We start from the raw sequence: 16,134 nt of genomic DNA, 5'->3' as shown, positions 1-16,134 counted from the left end.
GCAACTTAACCATTTGTTTGGGATCAGTTTCTATGGTGATGTAGTAGTTTTGTAATGCATTTGGGTGCGTCTTTGGAGTGTGATTGGTCCATAGAGATCGGTTTCGTCTAGAAGGGTTACAGCTTTTGTCAAAATGGACTTTTCATAGCAGGTTTAAGAAAACTGGCATAGCAGGTAAGGTGAATTAACGTAGCAGGCTAGGAAAAGGGTTATGGTAAGAGTTCGCTGTAAATGCAAAAACAAAACAACTTTTGAAGTCAATTTGACAGACGTTGTATTCCATCTAGACATGGCTAGAGATCTTATTCAATTTGAAAAGTTCCAGAATGGAGTGAAAATGGAAGCTATTGTGGTCAGGGAGAAATCCAAACCAGTCTGGAATGAATATGCAGTAAAGGCATAGGTGATTCACTTCTTGCTTTTACTTACGCAGGAAAACAACAATTAAGGCATATGATATATTATAAATGATGTAATATAAGTATTGTCAACCTAAACTATTATCATAATTATAAATACAGTTTTATACACATTTTCTGTATAAATAGCCTATAACATAAACGTAAATAGACCATAATAAATGTCTAAATTTGCATTGTATTCTAAAGTGTAATTATATGATACAATATCAGTACTTGTTGCAATTACAACGTGTCTAAGTCCTACATTTAACATTTAAGTCATTTAGCAGACGCTCTTATCCAGAGCGACTTACAAATTGGTGCATTCACCTTATGACATCCAGTGGAACAACCACTTTACAATAGTGCATCTAAATATTTTAAGGGGGGTGAGAAGGATTACTTTATCCTATCCTAGGTATTCCTTAAAGAGGTGGGGTTTCAGGTGTCTCCGGAAGGTGGTGATTGACTCCGATATCCTGGCGTCGTGAGGGAGTTTGTTCCACCATTGGGGAGTCCTATCCTCAACTGATTGTTTGAACGGAATGTTGGCATATTGGCAGTTATTACGAAACATTTATGGGATCACTCCTCTAAAAACTGTCTGGTTAGTTAACAAACATACAGTGCAGATAATATATAAATTCATTATTTTACACTCTTATCAGAGCATTGGCAAACCATGGTTGACCAACTCCCTTACCAAAATGTCTGATACTTTATATTTCCATCATAAGAAGGTTCATGCCCATTCTAGAATTCTGATTCCTAATTCTATGGATTGGTCACTGCCAGGGAGCGAGCCAGGGAACTAGGTGTCACATCTGCGTCCACTACGCCCTCTGGTGTTCATCCGGTGTCGTCATAACCTTCTGTTCTCCCCCTGTATACACTCTCTCTCTCTCTTGGTGTGATTGTGTGGTTGGAGACAGGTGTGCTGGAGTCAGAGCAGATCCCTACCAGCTGCAAATCGTCCCATAAATCAAGACCTCTACATATACTCATCCCTGCCACCTCCATTCTGCCAGATCGTAATATCTGCTCAGTCTGTTATCATGCTAGCCTTTTGGCTATGCTCAAGATCCGGTTGCTCTGCTGCGCTCATTTTCCTGCCTTACACCATTTTTGTCCTCTTCTTGCAGTTACCTCTCTGTCTCCTGTTCCACATCTCACCACCAACCACCTTGCTCTGGATATCACTCACCACCATTACCTTGGATTCCCCTCTGGACCGGTTCCCCTGTTCTACTCAGCCAACTCCAACCTCACTCTACACTCCTGGTTTTTGCAACTCACCTGAGCTACCCCAGTTCTGCACTTCCCATTTCTCTGTGCTCAATAAACCTTTTTGTGCATTCATCCCGGCTTCCTCTTCTGAGTCCGCTCTTGGGCCCCCCCAACCCCCTTCATTACGCACACCTGTCACCATCATTACGCACATCAACGCTCATTGGACTCACCTGGATTCCTTCACATTTTGATTGTCTTCCCTATATCTGTCTGTTTCCTCTTCATCCCTGTGTCAACATTATTGCGGTTTCCGTTTCCCCTGTCCAGACGCCTGTCCGTTTTCTGTCTCTGTCCTGTCCGTGGTTATTTAATGTTCACTCCCTGTACCTGCTCCAGCATCGATCCTTACACAGAGCCAGTTTTAGAAATGTTTCCAAATGAATCAAAAATGAAAAGCTGAAATGTCTTGTTAATTAGTATTCAACATGTTAAGATAAGTTGAGGAGTAAAAATTGTACTAGTCACAATAAGTTGCATGGACTCACTCCGTGTGCAATCCCCCATTTCTGTAAGGTCCCTCAGTCAAGCAGTGATTTAACCAACAAAGACCAGAGGTTTCCGATCGTTCGCAAAGAAGGGAACCTATTGGGCATCAACGGACATTGAATATCCCTTTTGAGCATGGTGCAGTTATTAATTTAACACTTTAGATGGTGTATCAATACACCCAGTCAATTGTGATTTTAAAAGAGTTTAATGCCTGTGATAGGAGATAACTGAGGATGGATCACCAACGCAAACAAAAATCCACAATACCAACATAAACTACAGAGTAAAAAGAAGGATGCTTGTACAGATCTTTTGATTTATTAAAGATGCATCATGTTTGCAACAAGGCAGTAAAGTAATACTGCAAAAAAATGTAGCAAAGAAATTAACTTTATGTCCTAAAAATTATGTTTGGGGCAAATCCATCACAACACATCACTGAGTACCACTCTTCATATTTTCAAAAATGGTGGTGCTGCATCATATTATGGGTATGTTTGTCATCAGCATGAACTAGGGAGTTTTTTTTAGGATAAAAATAAACATAATAGAGCTAAGCACAGGCAAAATCCTAGAGAAAAACCTGGTTCAGTCTGCTTTCCAACAGACACTGGGAGACAAATTCACTTTCAGCAGGACAATAACCTAAAACACAAGGCCACATACACACTGGAGTTACTTACCAAGATGACATTGAAGGTTTCTGAGTGGCCTAATTACAGTTTTGGCTTAAATTGTCTTGAAAATCCATGGCAAGACTTGAAAATGACTGTCTAGCAATGATCAACAACCAACTTGACAGAGCTTGACACATTTTTTAAAGAATAATGGTCAAATATTGTACAATCCATGTGTGCAAAGCTCTTAGAGACTTACCCTGAAAGACTCACAGCTGTAATAGCTGCCAAAGGTGATTGTAACAAGTATTGACTCATGGGGTTGAATACTTATCTAATCAAGATATATTACTGTTTTATTTTCCAATAATAATAATAACTTTTTTCACTTTGACATGCAGAGTATTTTGTGTAGATATTTTACAAAAAAAATGTCAATTAAATCAATTTGATTCACACGTTGTAACACAACATGTGGAAAAAGTTGAGGGGTGTGAATACTTTCTGAAGGCCATTTATATCCTCCCTTTGCAACCCTATTAACATATGCACAAATATACATTCTCATTGATAAGTAGATGAATAATCAACAAACAAATATAGCACACAATTCAAATAGCCCTAAACTTTTTACACATTTTGTTATGTTACAGCCTTATTCTAAAATTGATTAGATCATTTTTCCCTTCATCAATCTACACACAATACCAAATAATGACAAAGCAAAAACAGGTGTGTAGATTTTTTTTGCAAATGTATTAAAAATTACAATAACAGGAACCTTATTTACACAAGTATTCAGACCCTTTGCTGTGAGATTCAAAATTGAGCTCACTGTAACGGGGTTCGTCTGTTGAAGAAAGAGAGTCGGAACGAAATGCAGCGTGTAGGAAATAAATCGCGGTACATGAAATAACTGAATACTAAATACAAAACAACAAACGGAACGTGAAAACCTATTACAGCCTATCTGGTGACAACAACACAGAAACAGGAACAATCACCCACAAATTACAAAGTGAACTCAGGCTACCTAAATATGGTTCCCAATCCGAGACAACGAGAATCACCTGACTCCAATTGAGAACCGCCTCAGGCAGCGAAGCCTAACTAGACACCCCCCTAATCATACACAATCCCAATGCTAATAAAAACCCAATACGAACCCAACACATAAACCCATGTCACACCCTGGCCTGACCAAAATATATAACGAAAACACAAAACATATTGACCAAGGCGTGACACTCACGTCAAATCAAATCAAATACACTTTTATTTGTCACATACACATAGTTAGCAGATGTTAATGTGAGTGTAGCGAAATGCTTGTGCTTCTTGTTCCGACAATGCAGTAATAACCAACGAGTAATCTAACCTAACAATTCCACAACTACTACCTTATACACACAAGTGTAAAGGGATAAAGAATATGTACATAAAGATATATGAATGAGTGATGGTACAGAACGGAATAGGCAAGATGCAGTAGATGGTATAGAGTACAGTATATACATATGAGATGAGTAATGTAGGGTATGTAAACATTATATTAAGTGGCATTGTTTAAAGTGGCTAGTGATACATTTTTACATCAATTTCCAACCATTTCCATTGTTAAAGTGGCTGGAGTTGAGTCAGTATGTTGTGCATCCTGTTTCCATTGATCATCCTTGAGATATTTCTACCACTTGATTGGAGTCTAACTGGGGTAAATTAAATTGATTGAACATGATTTGGACACACCTGTCTATAAGGTTTCACAGTTGACAGTGCATGTAAGAGTAAAAACCAAGCCATGAGGTCAAAGGAATTGTCTGCAGAGCTCCGAGACAGGATTGTGTCGAGGTACAGATCTGAAGAAGGGTACCACATTTCTGCAGCATTGAAGGTCCCCAAGAACACAGTGGTCTCCATCATTCTTAAATGGAAGAAGTTTGGAACCACCAACACTCTTCATAGAGCTGGTCACCCGGACAAACTGAGCAATCGGGGGAGAAGGGCCTTGGTCAGGGAGGTGACCAAGAACCAGATGGTCACTCTGACAGAGCTCCAGAGTTCCTCTGTGGAGATGGGTGAACCTTCCAGAAGGACAACCATCTCTGCAGCACTCCACCAATCAGGCCTTTATGGTAGAGTGGCCAGTTGAAGCCAGAAAAAGACACATGACAGCACACTTGGAGCTTGCCAAAAGCCACCTAAAGGACTCTTAGACTATGAGAAACAAGATTCTCTGGTCTGATGAAAGATTGAACTCTTTGGCCTGAATGCCAAGCATCCTTTCTGGAGGAAACCTGCCACCATCCCTACGGGGAAGCATGGTGGAGGCAGTATCATGCTGTGGGGATTTTTTTAAGCGGCAGGGACTGGGAGACTAGTCAGACAGATCCTTAATGAAAACCTGCTCCAGAGCGCTCAGGACCTCAGACTGGGGAAAACATTCACCTTCCAACTGGACAACAATCCTAAGCACACAGCCAAGACAATGGGACAAGTCTCTGAATGTCCTTGAGTGGCCCAGCCAGAGCCTGGACTTGAACCCGATCGGACACCTCCGGAGAGACCTGAAAAGAGCTGTGCATCGACACTCCCCATCCAACCTGACAGAGCTTGAGAGGATGTGCAGAGAAGAATGGGGGAAACTCCCCAAATACAGGCGTGCCATGCTTGTAGCGTCATACCCAAGAAGACTCGATGCTGTAATCGCTGCCAAAGGATCTTCAACAAAGTACTGAGTAAAGGGTCTGAATACTTATGTAAATGTGATATTTCAGTTTTTTATTTTGAATAAACTTGCAGAAATGTCTAAAAACCTGTTTTTGCTTTGTCATTATGGGTTATTATGTGTTAATTGATGAGGGGAAAAACATATTTAATACATTTTAGAATAAGGCTGTAATGTAACAAAATATGGAAAAAGTCAAGGGGTGTGAATACATTCCGAAAGCACTGTAAAAACCCTATTTAGTTTAGCCCATTGTCATCCGCACACATAACTACTTTGAATTGTGTGAACAGAAAATATTTCATTATAAACCTTAAGAAAAATATAGTCTAATCAAATGGACAACAGAATTAGGAGAAACCAGTTTATATAAGAGGTGGAAACACATGTCAGCTTCCTCTTTTAATGACAGTAAGAGAAGTAGTGTGAGAACGAGGTGGAGTTCTGAATTCCCCACACTTCCAATGACCGGATCTTGAAGTGTCTCTTGCAGAGAGCGGCGCTCTCGAAGGTGTCACATTGCTCCGTGTAGCCCCCTTCCAGATCAGCCTGGAGGCAGAGAGCGTGACCCCCATCGCCACCTGGCGAGACAAACACATCGCACTCACTGTAAAAGATGTCAGCATTGAATTTACAGTAATAACAGCAGCCCACTTCAAGCCGCTGCACTTCTCAGTAATGTTGACATCAACACAAAGAATACAAAGGGTGGATGCAAAGAATAGGCCATGTGAGAAACCCTAAGCTGTTTCCTACCACCATCGCCAAAGTCACTGCAAAAACTCTTGTACGTGGCAAGAATGCTCCTGAGACCATCAGGCCTATCCGGGTTTCAGAAGGTTGTTGATATACTCTTTGTGACACTCGACCAACGACTCTGAACAGCAAACACTTCAGCATACATATGAGCAGCTTACCAATGACTAGCCTCTCGTGGTCTCCGGCGATGAACATGAAGGCCCCTTGTTCCTTGGCCCTCTTGGGTGAGGGGGAGAGAGGTCCGGGGGAGGAGGAGGTGAAGGGAATGGTCAGGTAGCTGGGGTCCTGGAGGGTCCCGGCTGGACAGGTCAGGGTGGTGTGGTTGGTAGTAGAGGTGGTGGAGAGTGGGGTAGAGGAGGAGTCCTCTTTACCAGAGGAAGTGTATACACAGACCTGAGCAGCTTGAAGGTCTGGAGAAGGTTGTCTCTTGGCCGTAATGTTAACCACAGCCCGTTGGTAGCGCTCCATGCCTGGACGAAGCTGAAAGAACAACGAATTAAGAAAATGAACAATTAAGTTCCCGAATTGACTGATTGACATGGGAAAGGAATGGAGCCTGTGTTCTTCTACGGCATGATCCGTAAAGATTTCAACCAGTATTTTCTACCCTAACACAATTGTTCAGAATCAAAGGAAAAAACATTTGCAAAATCAGCTATTTCAGATCTGTAGATCGTAATTTCTCTCACCGTGAAAACAAAGCTCTCCCCAGTCCCAAAATACGCAGGTTCTTCTGAATCATACTTTTTCCGCTCAATCAAATCTGTCGACAGGAAGGCACCACAGACCTGTGGAGTGACACAGGGGTAAGACGTCTGCATAGAATCAAGTTAAGTGTCAAAAAATAGACAAAAAAAAGGTTGTCTGCTACTGTAAACTCACCTCTTCATCCACAGTTTTCAGAAGCAAGATCGCTGGCTCATGCCCCTCAACACGGGAATAAAATCTTCAAATGAGAAAAAAAACTTTAACTACTTTAAGCACTCACAGTGAACAATGGCAATGCAACTTGTCATGTTTTTAGACAACGGTTATTCAACAATCCCAGCCCCTTGGAATGTCTTTATGGGGGTGAAAGTTCAAAGTTCACTGGATGGGTCACGTCCTGGTCAGGGTCAGACTTTTAATTGGGGTCATCACATCCTGTCACGACCACCCTGTGTATGGCTAGAACCAATTCAAAAGCATGTCTGCTGAGGCAGGTACGTGTCAGCGCAGTGACAAGGGAAAGTCAGAGAATCCCAATCAAACTCTTTGAAGGACATCAGAGTCAACATGCATAGAGATTCCTCATAGAGTAGAAAAATAACTATTGGCGCCTCAACGTTTTGACTAGCTCTAGGACAAGACAACAGACAGTAATTGTGACATTGGTATTCAGAGCATTTCTAAACGGATTTGCAAGTGATGATTAATATTACCTTCAACATTTTCTCCTAACAGACCAACAGAACACTTCTAAAGACATGAATAACTGTTGTTAACCGATGCCACGTTAACTGTTCCAGCCAACAAACTGGAGGACACTTGGTCATTCACCTTAAGGCAATAATGTTGTTGATACTAACAACACAGCATTTCACTATTATGTCACTGAACCATAAGGTGAGTTTATACAGCTCTGGGCTGTTGAATGTACATGTCTTCACTACTTGGTCCACTACTAAGGTAAAACAGTGAATAAAAGTCACTTACGAGGCCAGGCTTCGGCCATGTTCGTTGGTGCTGAACAGCTTTTTGGGATTGAAGAGGGCAAAGCGTTCAGGGATCCAGGCCCAGACAATCCTCATCTCTGTCCCCGTAACAACGCTGGAGCTGAAGCTGTCAAAATCCACTACCTGGCATGACTGCCTTTATGGAGGAACAGAAACAATTTGAGAATGTAAATATTTATTTTGAAGCGTATCTTCAGATTACAGATTAATGTAAAGGAACTCAGAAAGTAAAGAGCTGTAAAGTGTTTCTAGATCAAAAGGATACCGTATCGAGGAATGGTTTAGTAGAACGACTGTAGCATCTCTATAGCAAACTGAGCTGGAAGTAATCTGTCATAATAACCCTATGAGGAGTAGGGCTGACTTGGTGATGGCTTGCTATCTTTTGTTTTCCATTAACAGAGAGTGAACCAAGTAGATGTTCAACAAGAGTGTCTGGAAGAACTCCCTTGACCAACAGCCTCACCTTTTCTGGTGGATACTGATGCCCTTCTGCATGAGCGAGTCCTTGTTAGCGTTGAACAGTAGGTTGAGCTCCCTCCGCGTGGCCAGTTGGATACTGAAGGCCCTCTCCAGCAGCTTCTCCACCGTGCAGTGACGCACCACGTTCTCCACAAAGCTCTTCATGTCTCGCCTGAAGTCCTCCACGTCGGCGACACGAGACGAAACCGAGACCTTGTACAAGCTGAGAAGAGCCAGAGCCACCCTGTAGAGAACCTTGTAACCCTCCAGAAGATAGACATCCAGGACCCTCATAGCGTATGTGAAGGGGAGGTCGGCAAATATCCACATGATCCAATCGGAGTAGAACTCAAAGAGGTTCTGGTGGGAGCTGGCGATGAGCTTGCGGATACCGCGGCAGTACTTGTTGGCCAGGTCGCCGAAGGTCATGCAGGAGGCCCGGTAGGTGAGGAATGTCTGATCGATGTAGCGCTTGTTGGGGTCATTGTAGGCGATAAGGCGGCAGACGCTGTGGAAGCACTCTGCTTCGTCTTCGCTGAAATGCAGGAGGAGAGCCACCAAGGCTGGGAGGATTGGGCAGAAGTTGATGTCCGGGAGGTGCTTGCCAATGCAGAGGAGGACCTTTTTTACAGAATTGAGACCAGCTTTGTTGAGGCAGTACCTGGGGGTGGGAAGAAGAACATAACATGAGCATAACATGATGTACATGCAATATTGGAAAAAAGCATGATAAACTTCCAATTTTCCTATCAAAGTTTAATGACAAAAATGATTTGATCATCTGGACCGTTTTTCTCTGATAGCTTCATAGCCAGTACCTAGGGATCACGCCATCATCCATGTACTCAGGGAACGGGTGTGTGCTCATCTTCTGCTCTCCGAAGAGCTTCTTGGCCACATCCTGGTAATGATCTCGATCCAGTTTGATGGACCTGCAGTTGATACCATGAATTATATGATAATAGGCCTTGGCCCTTAGTGTATGGGGCATGACCCAGAACCCTGATCGACCCATGGTCTTCAGCTCCTGGTGATCCGAATTCAGGATCCTCTGGTAGCGCTCTGAAGCTTCAGGGTCGATCTTCTCCCAGTCCACAAACTGGCCATACTTCATGCCAGAGCAGGAGCTGATCTCCCAGTTCTCTGATTCAGAGATGGTCATCATGGGGACACCGTTTAGACTGCCTCTTCGGCCTATTGGAGAGAGGAAGGAAGAAATTAATAAATTGATTCTTTCAGAAAATATTATAAATCTGTGTTCATCCATAGTAACATTCCTGTTTTGGATTAAGAACACTGTGTTTGTGCATATTCTGCATTTCTCCCCCTCTGTTCTTCATATAACACCTGGCATATGGCAAAATACATATTTTTTAAACATAATTTGTCAAATAAACATACATTGGACACTTTTAAACATCCTGTAATTTGCATACCATTGAGATCTCTGCATGGCAAGTGTTTGTTGGTGTTGGACTTGGATCTCTTGGAGTTGAGCCGAGGTAGGATCCCCTGATGCCCGTCCGCACTACTCTTCTCCTTCTTCCCGTCCACACTCTTCTCCAGGGAGTTGGATCTCGGCCTCATGGCGTTGGACCTGGTAAAGTTCCCCTCTCTGTAGAGCTCAGACGTCTCGTAACTATAGAATGACCTGGAGCGTGGCCTGACAACGTTCTCATCTGTCGTCGTCTCGACGCCATACTTTTTGGCGTCCTCTGGGCTGTAATAGGAATGGGACCTGGGTCTTCTGTGTCTGGCTGCTGAGCTCAAGATCTGGTCCTGGTCAGCGGTTGTTTCCATAGGAGACGGGTCTAAACTTATAGTCCCACAAGTGGAGAACTTGGGCGTTCTTGAAACATGGATCATGCTGCCTGGTACAGTATTCTCCTCTGCAAATGTCTGGTTCTCCTCTATATCAATGACAAGAAAGTCTCCAGTGGCTGTATACTTCCCTTGTCATGTTTTTCATCTGAGTGCCTTGTTGGATGTAGGTTTCATACACAGTTGTCAGTTGGTCAGGTGACCAGCACAGAACGTGACATGGGTTTGTTTACAGTGTATTTGTGTATTCTGAGTGGAAAATTCCTCTGACTTAAGTTCCATTACTGTGGCGACAAGGAATGCCTCCTTTCTTCGACTTCCAACACCAGCGGACAGCAACGAATGAACTACGGCAATGAAATCAAAACATCACTGAAGTGCCAGATTATTGTTTCATTTGATAATAGGCTACTGTGTAAAGGACAGTCTCCATTGCCATATATGGGCAGTGAATGGCTATGCTATTATTTTCATACACACATATCAAAATATGTATGAAAATCATGACGATACAGACTTGAGTGTTCTCACATAGCATGTATCCTACTTTTAACCAGGGTATCTTCCTATGGTTTATCTGGTATTGTATCTGGTATCTGGGTTTGCCTGGGTTGATCTTTTCTTGTTAATTTACATGTTTATGGCAGCATTTACTAAAAACATGAAAGATTATTTGACTTTCTAACTCTTTTCAGAGGGGTTGGGTTAAATGCGGAAGCCCCATCTCAGTTGAATGCATTTTCCCTTCCCTTTTCCTGGAGGAACATACAGTAGCTCTATGAAACTGTTTTATAGGAAAACATGGGCGTGCCAAATGAGCTCCTCTATTCCTAGAATTAGCAAAGGTCATCATTTCACACAACAGATATTGTTTTGATCAAAACACACATTGTTTTGCTGTAAAACAAAGAAACCTCTGTAAATAGATCCATTTAAATGGGGGCTTACATGTTGAGGAGAAACAAACTCCGTGCCTATCTTGATGACTGAAGGAGTAGTAGCCTACAGTATGTTCATACTAGTAGTGGTCATAATCCTCACATAATGTTACAATAAGGACTTCCATATCACTAGACAAACAGGGGGCAACGTGAGGTAATGTTGACATTTTCCAGATTTCAAAAACAACAAAACATGAGTAGTGGTTATGTCGACCTTTATTGACCTTTATTCCACCAAAACAAAAAGAATTACATTGCTGGCTGTCGCCAAGGCCACACAGCCACAGCTCTATAAATAAATAGAAACGAGTGAAGTCATAATATTTATTATAAATGATTTGGACATTGTCTTTTTTATTTATTTATTTTATGAATGGATGAGGGTAGTTACACATCAACACAGTGACAGAGACTGGATGGAAGATTTGTAAACTGTGAATGAACATTTGGTTTGCAGGCTACAGTGAGTCTGGTGTGGAACTTTGGGGACACCAGCAGCTCTGTCAGAGAGCAACATTCCAATTTCATTTGGATTCATTTGATCAGCTTCTCATCAAAGCAACATCGAGGTTACAGTAAACCAGTGCTTCTCAATTTGTTTTTGTTAAGCCCCCCCCCCATAGGAAGAAGTAAACATTTCGCACCCCCCAACTCTCCCCCGCGACTGTAAATAGTATAATTTGTCTATAAAATTGTTATAAGTACACCTCTGCATAACATTGTATCCATTGTATTTGATACTGAAAAATAAAATGAAATATAATCAATAAATAATACATTCTAATTGATCAGCAACATTAACGCAGGAGCACAATATATGAAACACTTTGACCTATAAAACAAAAATGAATAAAACAATTTGTGCTGATTTAAATAAAAAAAATCCAAATGAGGAAGTCAGGATTAATGGCTACAATGAGCACGTTTTGCAGAGCACAGCTTTTTGAAGAGGGGTTTGAAGCATGATACTGCAACTCTCAGCTCCTGCTTAATGTTTAGCTGGGACCTGTACTTGGTCTTCAGTGCAGCAACAGCAGAGAAGCCAGTCTCACAAAGATAAGATGTTGCAAAAGGAAGAAGAATGCCCATGGCCCTCTGCCCTAAGAGTGGATACTGCCTCTCTACACTCAGCCAGAATTCACTCACTGTCTGTGATGTGAACCTCAGTCTCAATGTGGAGTCAGACGTCATATCAATGAACTGGTCCTCTTCTGCAGAGCTGAAACTAGTTGGAGTTGGTGCATTGAAAGGATCTCTCACCCAGTCATATTGGGAACTGTTTTCAGGGAAGTACTTTTATTTTTGCAGCACTTGAGTCATCCAGCATGACAGAGACCATGTCTAATGCTGCAGGCAGTATCAGCTCCTCTGCTATGGAGTGGGGTTGTTTCACTGAGCAATTTGGTACGCCACCTTACATGATGCTAACAGTGCTCGCTGGTTTACTGAAGTAGCATTCACAAAGCGGGACGATTGTTGGCAATATTTGGCACGTTTTCGCTGAAAAAACTCAAGCGGCTTATCAGCGTGATTGAGGTGTAATGTCTTTAAGTGACGCCTTAATTTATTTGGCTTGATGCTGTCCGATCTTTCCTCGTCCCCCACCGTAGTCACAGTGAAGCCAAGCGCTACATACGCTTCGTCATACACTGCTCAAAAAAATAAAGGGAACACTTAAACAACACAATGTAACTCCAAGTCAATCACACTTCTGTGAAACCAAATTGTCCACTTAGGAAGCAACACTGATTGACAATAAATTTCACATGCTGTTGTGCAAATGGAATAGACAACAGGTGGAAATTATAGAGAATTAGCAAGACACCCCCAATAAAGGAGTGGTTCTGCAGGTGGGGACCACAGACCACTTCTCAGTTCCTATGCTTCCTGGCTGATGTTTTGGTCACTTTTGAATGCTTGCGGTGCTTTCACTTTAGTGGTAGCATGAGACGGAGTCTACAACCCACACAAGTGGCTCAGGTAGTGCAGCTCATCCAGGATGGCACATCAATGCAAGCTGTGGCAAGAAAGTTTTCTGTGTCTGTCAGCGTAGTGTCCAGAGCATGGAGGCGCTACCAGGAGACAGGCCAGTACATCAGGAGAAGTGGAGGAGGCAGTAGGAGGGCAACAACCCAGCAGCAGGACTGCTACCTCCGCCTTTGTGCAAGGAGGAGCAGGAGGAGCACTGCCAGAGCCCTGCAAAATGACCTCCAGCAGGCCACAAACGTGCATGTATCTGCTCAAACGGTCAGAAACAGACTCCATGAGGATGGTATGAGGGCCCGACGTCCACAGGTGGGGGTTGGGCTTACAGCCCAACACTGTGCAGGACGTTTTTCATTTGCCAGAGAATACCAAGATTGGCAAATTCGCCACTGGCGCCCTGTGCTCTTCACAGATGAAAGCAGGTTCACACTGAGCACATGTGACAGACGTGATAGTCTGGAGACGCAGTGGAGAACGTTCTGCTGCCTGCAACATCCTCCAGCATGACCGGTTTGGCGGTGGGTCAGTCATGGTGTGGGGTGGCATTTCTTTGGGGGGGCCGTACAGCTCTCCATGTGCTCGCCAGAGGTAGCCTGACTGCCATTAGGTACTGAGATGAGATCCTCAGACCCCTTGTGAGACCATATGCTGGTGCGTTTGGCCCTGGGTTCCTCCTAATGCGAGACAATGCTAGACCTCATGTGGCTGGAGTGTGTCAGCAGTTCCTGCAAGAGGAAGGCATTGATGCTATTGACTGGCCCGCCCGTTCCTCAGACCTGAATCCAATTGAGCACATCTGGGACATCATGTATCCCTCCATCCACCAACAACTGTCCAGGAGTTGGCGGATGCTTTAGTCCAGGTCTGGGAGGAGATCCCTCAGGAGACCATCAGCCACCTCATCAGGAGCATGCCCAGGCGTTGTAGGGAGGTCATACAGGCACGTGGAGGCCACACACACTACTCAGCCTAATTTTGACTTGTTTTAAGGACATTACATTAAAGTTGGATCTGCCTGTAGTGTGGTTTTCCACTTTAATTTTGAGTGTGACTCCAAATCCAGACCTCCATGGGTTGATAAATTTGATTTCCATTGATCATTTTTGTGTGATTTTGTTGTCAGCACATTCAACTATGTAAAGAAAAAGTATTTAACAAGAATAATTCATTCATTCATATCTAGGATGTGTTATTTTAGTGTTCCCTTTATTTTTTTGAGCAGTGTATTTCCTCTTCTTAGCTTTCGGGAGACTTACGTTTGTCTCATTATCTCTGTCTCTCTCCACCTTTCTTTTCATCCCTGTTAAATATTTTTCCATGGTGTCTCAAAAGGGTTTGTTATCTGCACTTCATATCTCCTGCTCTGTGCTGTGTGATCTTGTTCGGTGCAACAAAAAAAACTACTCCCTGCGGCAAAAAAAAAGCATGTTCCCCGGGGTCTCACGCGCCCCCCCTGGCATCGCCCCACTATTTGAGAAGGATTGCAGTAAAATAATCACGGCTGAAAGTTTGTTGCTCACAGGACACCATCCTGACGTCACACACAAACAGGAAGTGCTCCCTGCTTATCAGACAATTTATGGAGTAAATATCGACACATTCATTAATTATAAGTGGTTAACATGTCTCAAGATCCCTGGTAAGCAGCTTTTAAGGTGGAAATTATGAGTATTTTTAAGATGGCATTGGAAATACGTCTTCAAACCTATATATTTGTGTTATTAGCTAGATAGTTAACGTTAGCTTCAGTAACAGTAACTCGTGTCACTTTAAACAGCTACTTTTAAAAAGAAATAGATAGCAACGACTTGACTCGATAAGTTATATTATTATTCCCATTGATAGTTCACACGAAATTAATTACAATGCACTTTCGCTGAAAACAATATACTGTATGCAGGGTTATGACTTAAGTAGCTAGCTAGCTAATGTATCTTAACGATACGGGTAGCTATGATGAGGAACAAATTGTCGTCACATGATGACATCTCAAGCATGAGCTCAAGCAGAAAGATCTTGTGATTTAGATTGAGTACCACCAAGAACTCAAATGACACAGCTCCAGTGCTGAATGACAGTTAGTCTAAACTTGAGACAAAGCTGGCCACACTCAATCAGCCCAAATGTGTCTACAATGGTTTTGTTTGTTGTTATTATTATACCTTGAAGATTTGCAGCATCTTCTTTGGAACTGGCTTTATTATAGTGGTTCATACACAAAATATTTTAACCAAATAAACAACTATACTCACGATAATTTTATAACAACCTGGTTTTGTAGGTTACAGAATTATGATGCCACTTGCCGCCTTGTTCAAGAAATTGCAGAGAACATTCATGAAAGAAACAGACAACAGAGGACAAGAGGGAATCCTGCAAAGGTAAGCGTTTGAAACTTTGATGACAAACTGCTAAACTACACATTTGTTTCCTCAAAAGTATATAGCAGTGCCTTCAGGAAGTATTCGTACCCCTTGACTGATTCCACATTTTGTTCAAATTCAAAATGTATTGAATATATTTTTTCCCTCAATCATCTACCATACACACAATACCTCATAATGACAGTGAAAACATGTTTTTAGAAATGTTGGCACTTTTTTTTAAAGGAAATACAGAAATACATAATTTACGTATGTTTTCAAACCCCTGATTCAATACTTTGTAGAAGCACCGTTTGCAGTCTTTTTGGAAAAGTCTCTAAGATCTTTGCACACCTGGACTGTACAATATTTGCCCATTATTCTTTTTAAAATTCTTCAAGCTCTGTCAAGTTGAATGTTGATTATTGCTAGACAGACATTTTTAAGTCTTGCCATAGATTTTCAAGACGATTTATCTCAAAACTGTAACTAGGCCAACCAGGAGCATTCAATGTGGTCTTGGTAAGCAACTCCAGTGTATATTTGGCCTTGTTTTAGGATATTG

The 16,134-nt window shown here is 42.3% G+C and overlaps 2 protein-coding genes and 1 long non-coding RNA gene across 3 annotated transcripts in view; 2 read left to right on the top strand and 1 right to left on the bottom strand.

Moving 5' to 3' along the window:
* The first annotated feature begins 66 nt into the window (after positions 1-66).
* Positions 67-2,384, top strand: LOC124015088. The gene is made up of 3 exons (XR_006835085.1): positions 67-174; positions 1,334-1,432; positions 1,544-2,384. It is a non-coding gene; the product is annotated as an uncharacterized LOC124015088 (long non-coding RNA).
* Positions 2,385-5,615: 3,231 nt separating this feature from the next.
* Positions 5,616-10,415, bottom strand: LOC124016299 (TBC1 domain family member 24-like). The gene is made up of 8 exons (XM_046331845.1): positions 9,895-10,415; positions 9,277-9,652; positions 8,463-9,119; positions 7,977-8,132; positions 7,164-7,227; positions 6,971-7,069; positions 6,440-6,761; positions 5,616-6,103 (listed from the first exon to the last, which is right to left on the bottom strand). The coding sequence occupies exons 1-8, from the start codon at positions 10,322-10,324 to the stop codon at positions 5,925-5,927; spliced, it is 2,283 nt and encodes a 760-aa protein (XP_046187801.1). The 5' UTR covers positions 10,325-10,415; the 3' UTR covers positions 5,616-5,924.
* A 4,298-nt stretch (positions 10,416-14,713) lies between these two features.
* LOC124016411 (syntaxin-8-like) overlaps positions 14,714-16,134 on the top strand; it is a 53,174-nt gene continuing 51,753 nt past the window's right edge. The window contains exons 1-2 of the mRNA XM_046331970.1: positions 14,714-14,845; positions 15,488-15,587. Coding sequence (XP_046187926.1) covers positions 14,829-14,845; positions 15,488-15,587 — 117 coding nt within the window. The 5' untranslated portion in view covers positions 14,714-14,828. The remainder of the gene's footprint in view (positions 14,846-15,487; positions 15,588-16,134) is intronic.

The sequence above is a fragment of the Oncorhynchus gorbuscha genome, linkage group LG26 (assembly GCF_021184085.1).
Source record: "Oncorhynchus gorbuscha isolate QuinsamMale2020 ecotype Even-year linkage group LG26, OgorEven_v1.0, whole genome shotgun sequence".
Classification (NCBI taxonomy): Eukaryota; Metazoa; Chordata; class Actinopteri; order Salmoniformes; family Salmonidae; genus Oncorhynchus; species Oncorhynchus gorbuscha.
This window is presented reverse-complemented; position numbering and strand designations above follow the sequence as displayed.

Excerpts from the sequence above, each read along its gene's own strand:
- LOC124016299 (XM_046331845.1), bottom strand. The coding sequence starts at position 10,324 with ATGATCCATGTTTCAAGAACGCCCAAGTTCTCCACTTGTGGGACTATA. Across the intron at positions 9,653-9,894 it reads GCCATGCAGAGATCTCAATG|GCCGAAGAGGCAGTCTAAAC; the intron begins GTATGCAAATTA and ends TCTCTCCAATAG. Across the intron at positions 7,228-7,976 it reads CATGGCCGAAGCCTGGCCTC|ATTTTATTCCCGTGTTGAGG; the intron begins GTAAGTGACTTT and ends TCTCATTTGAAG.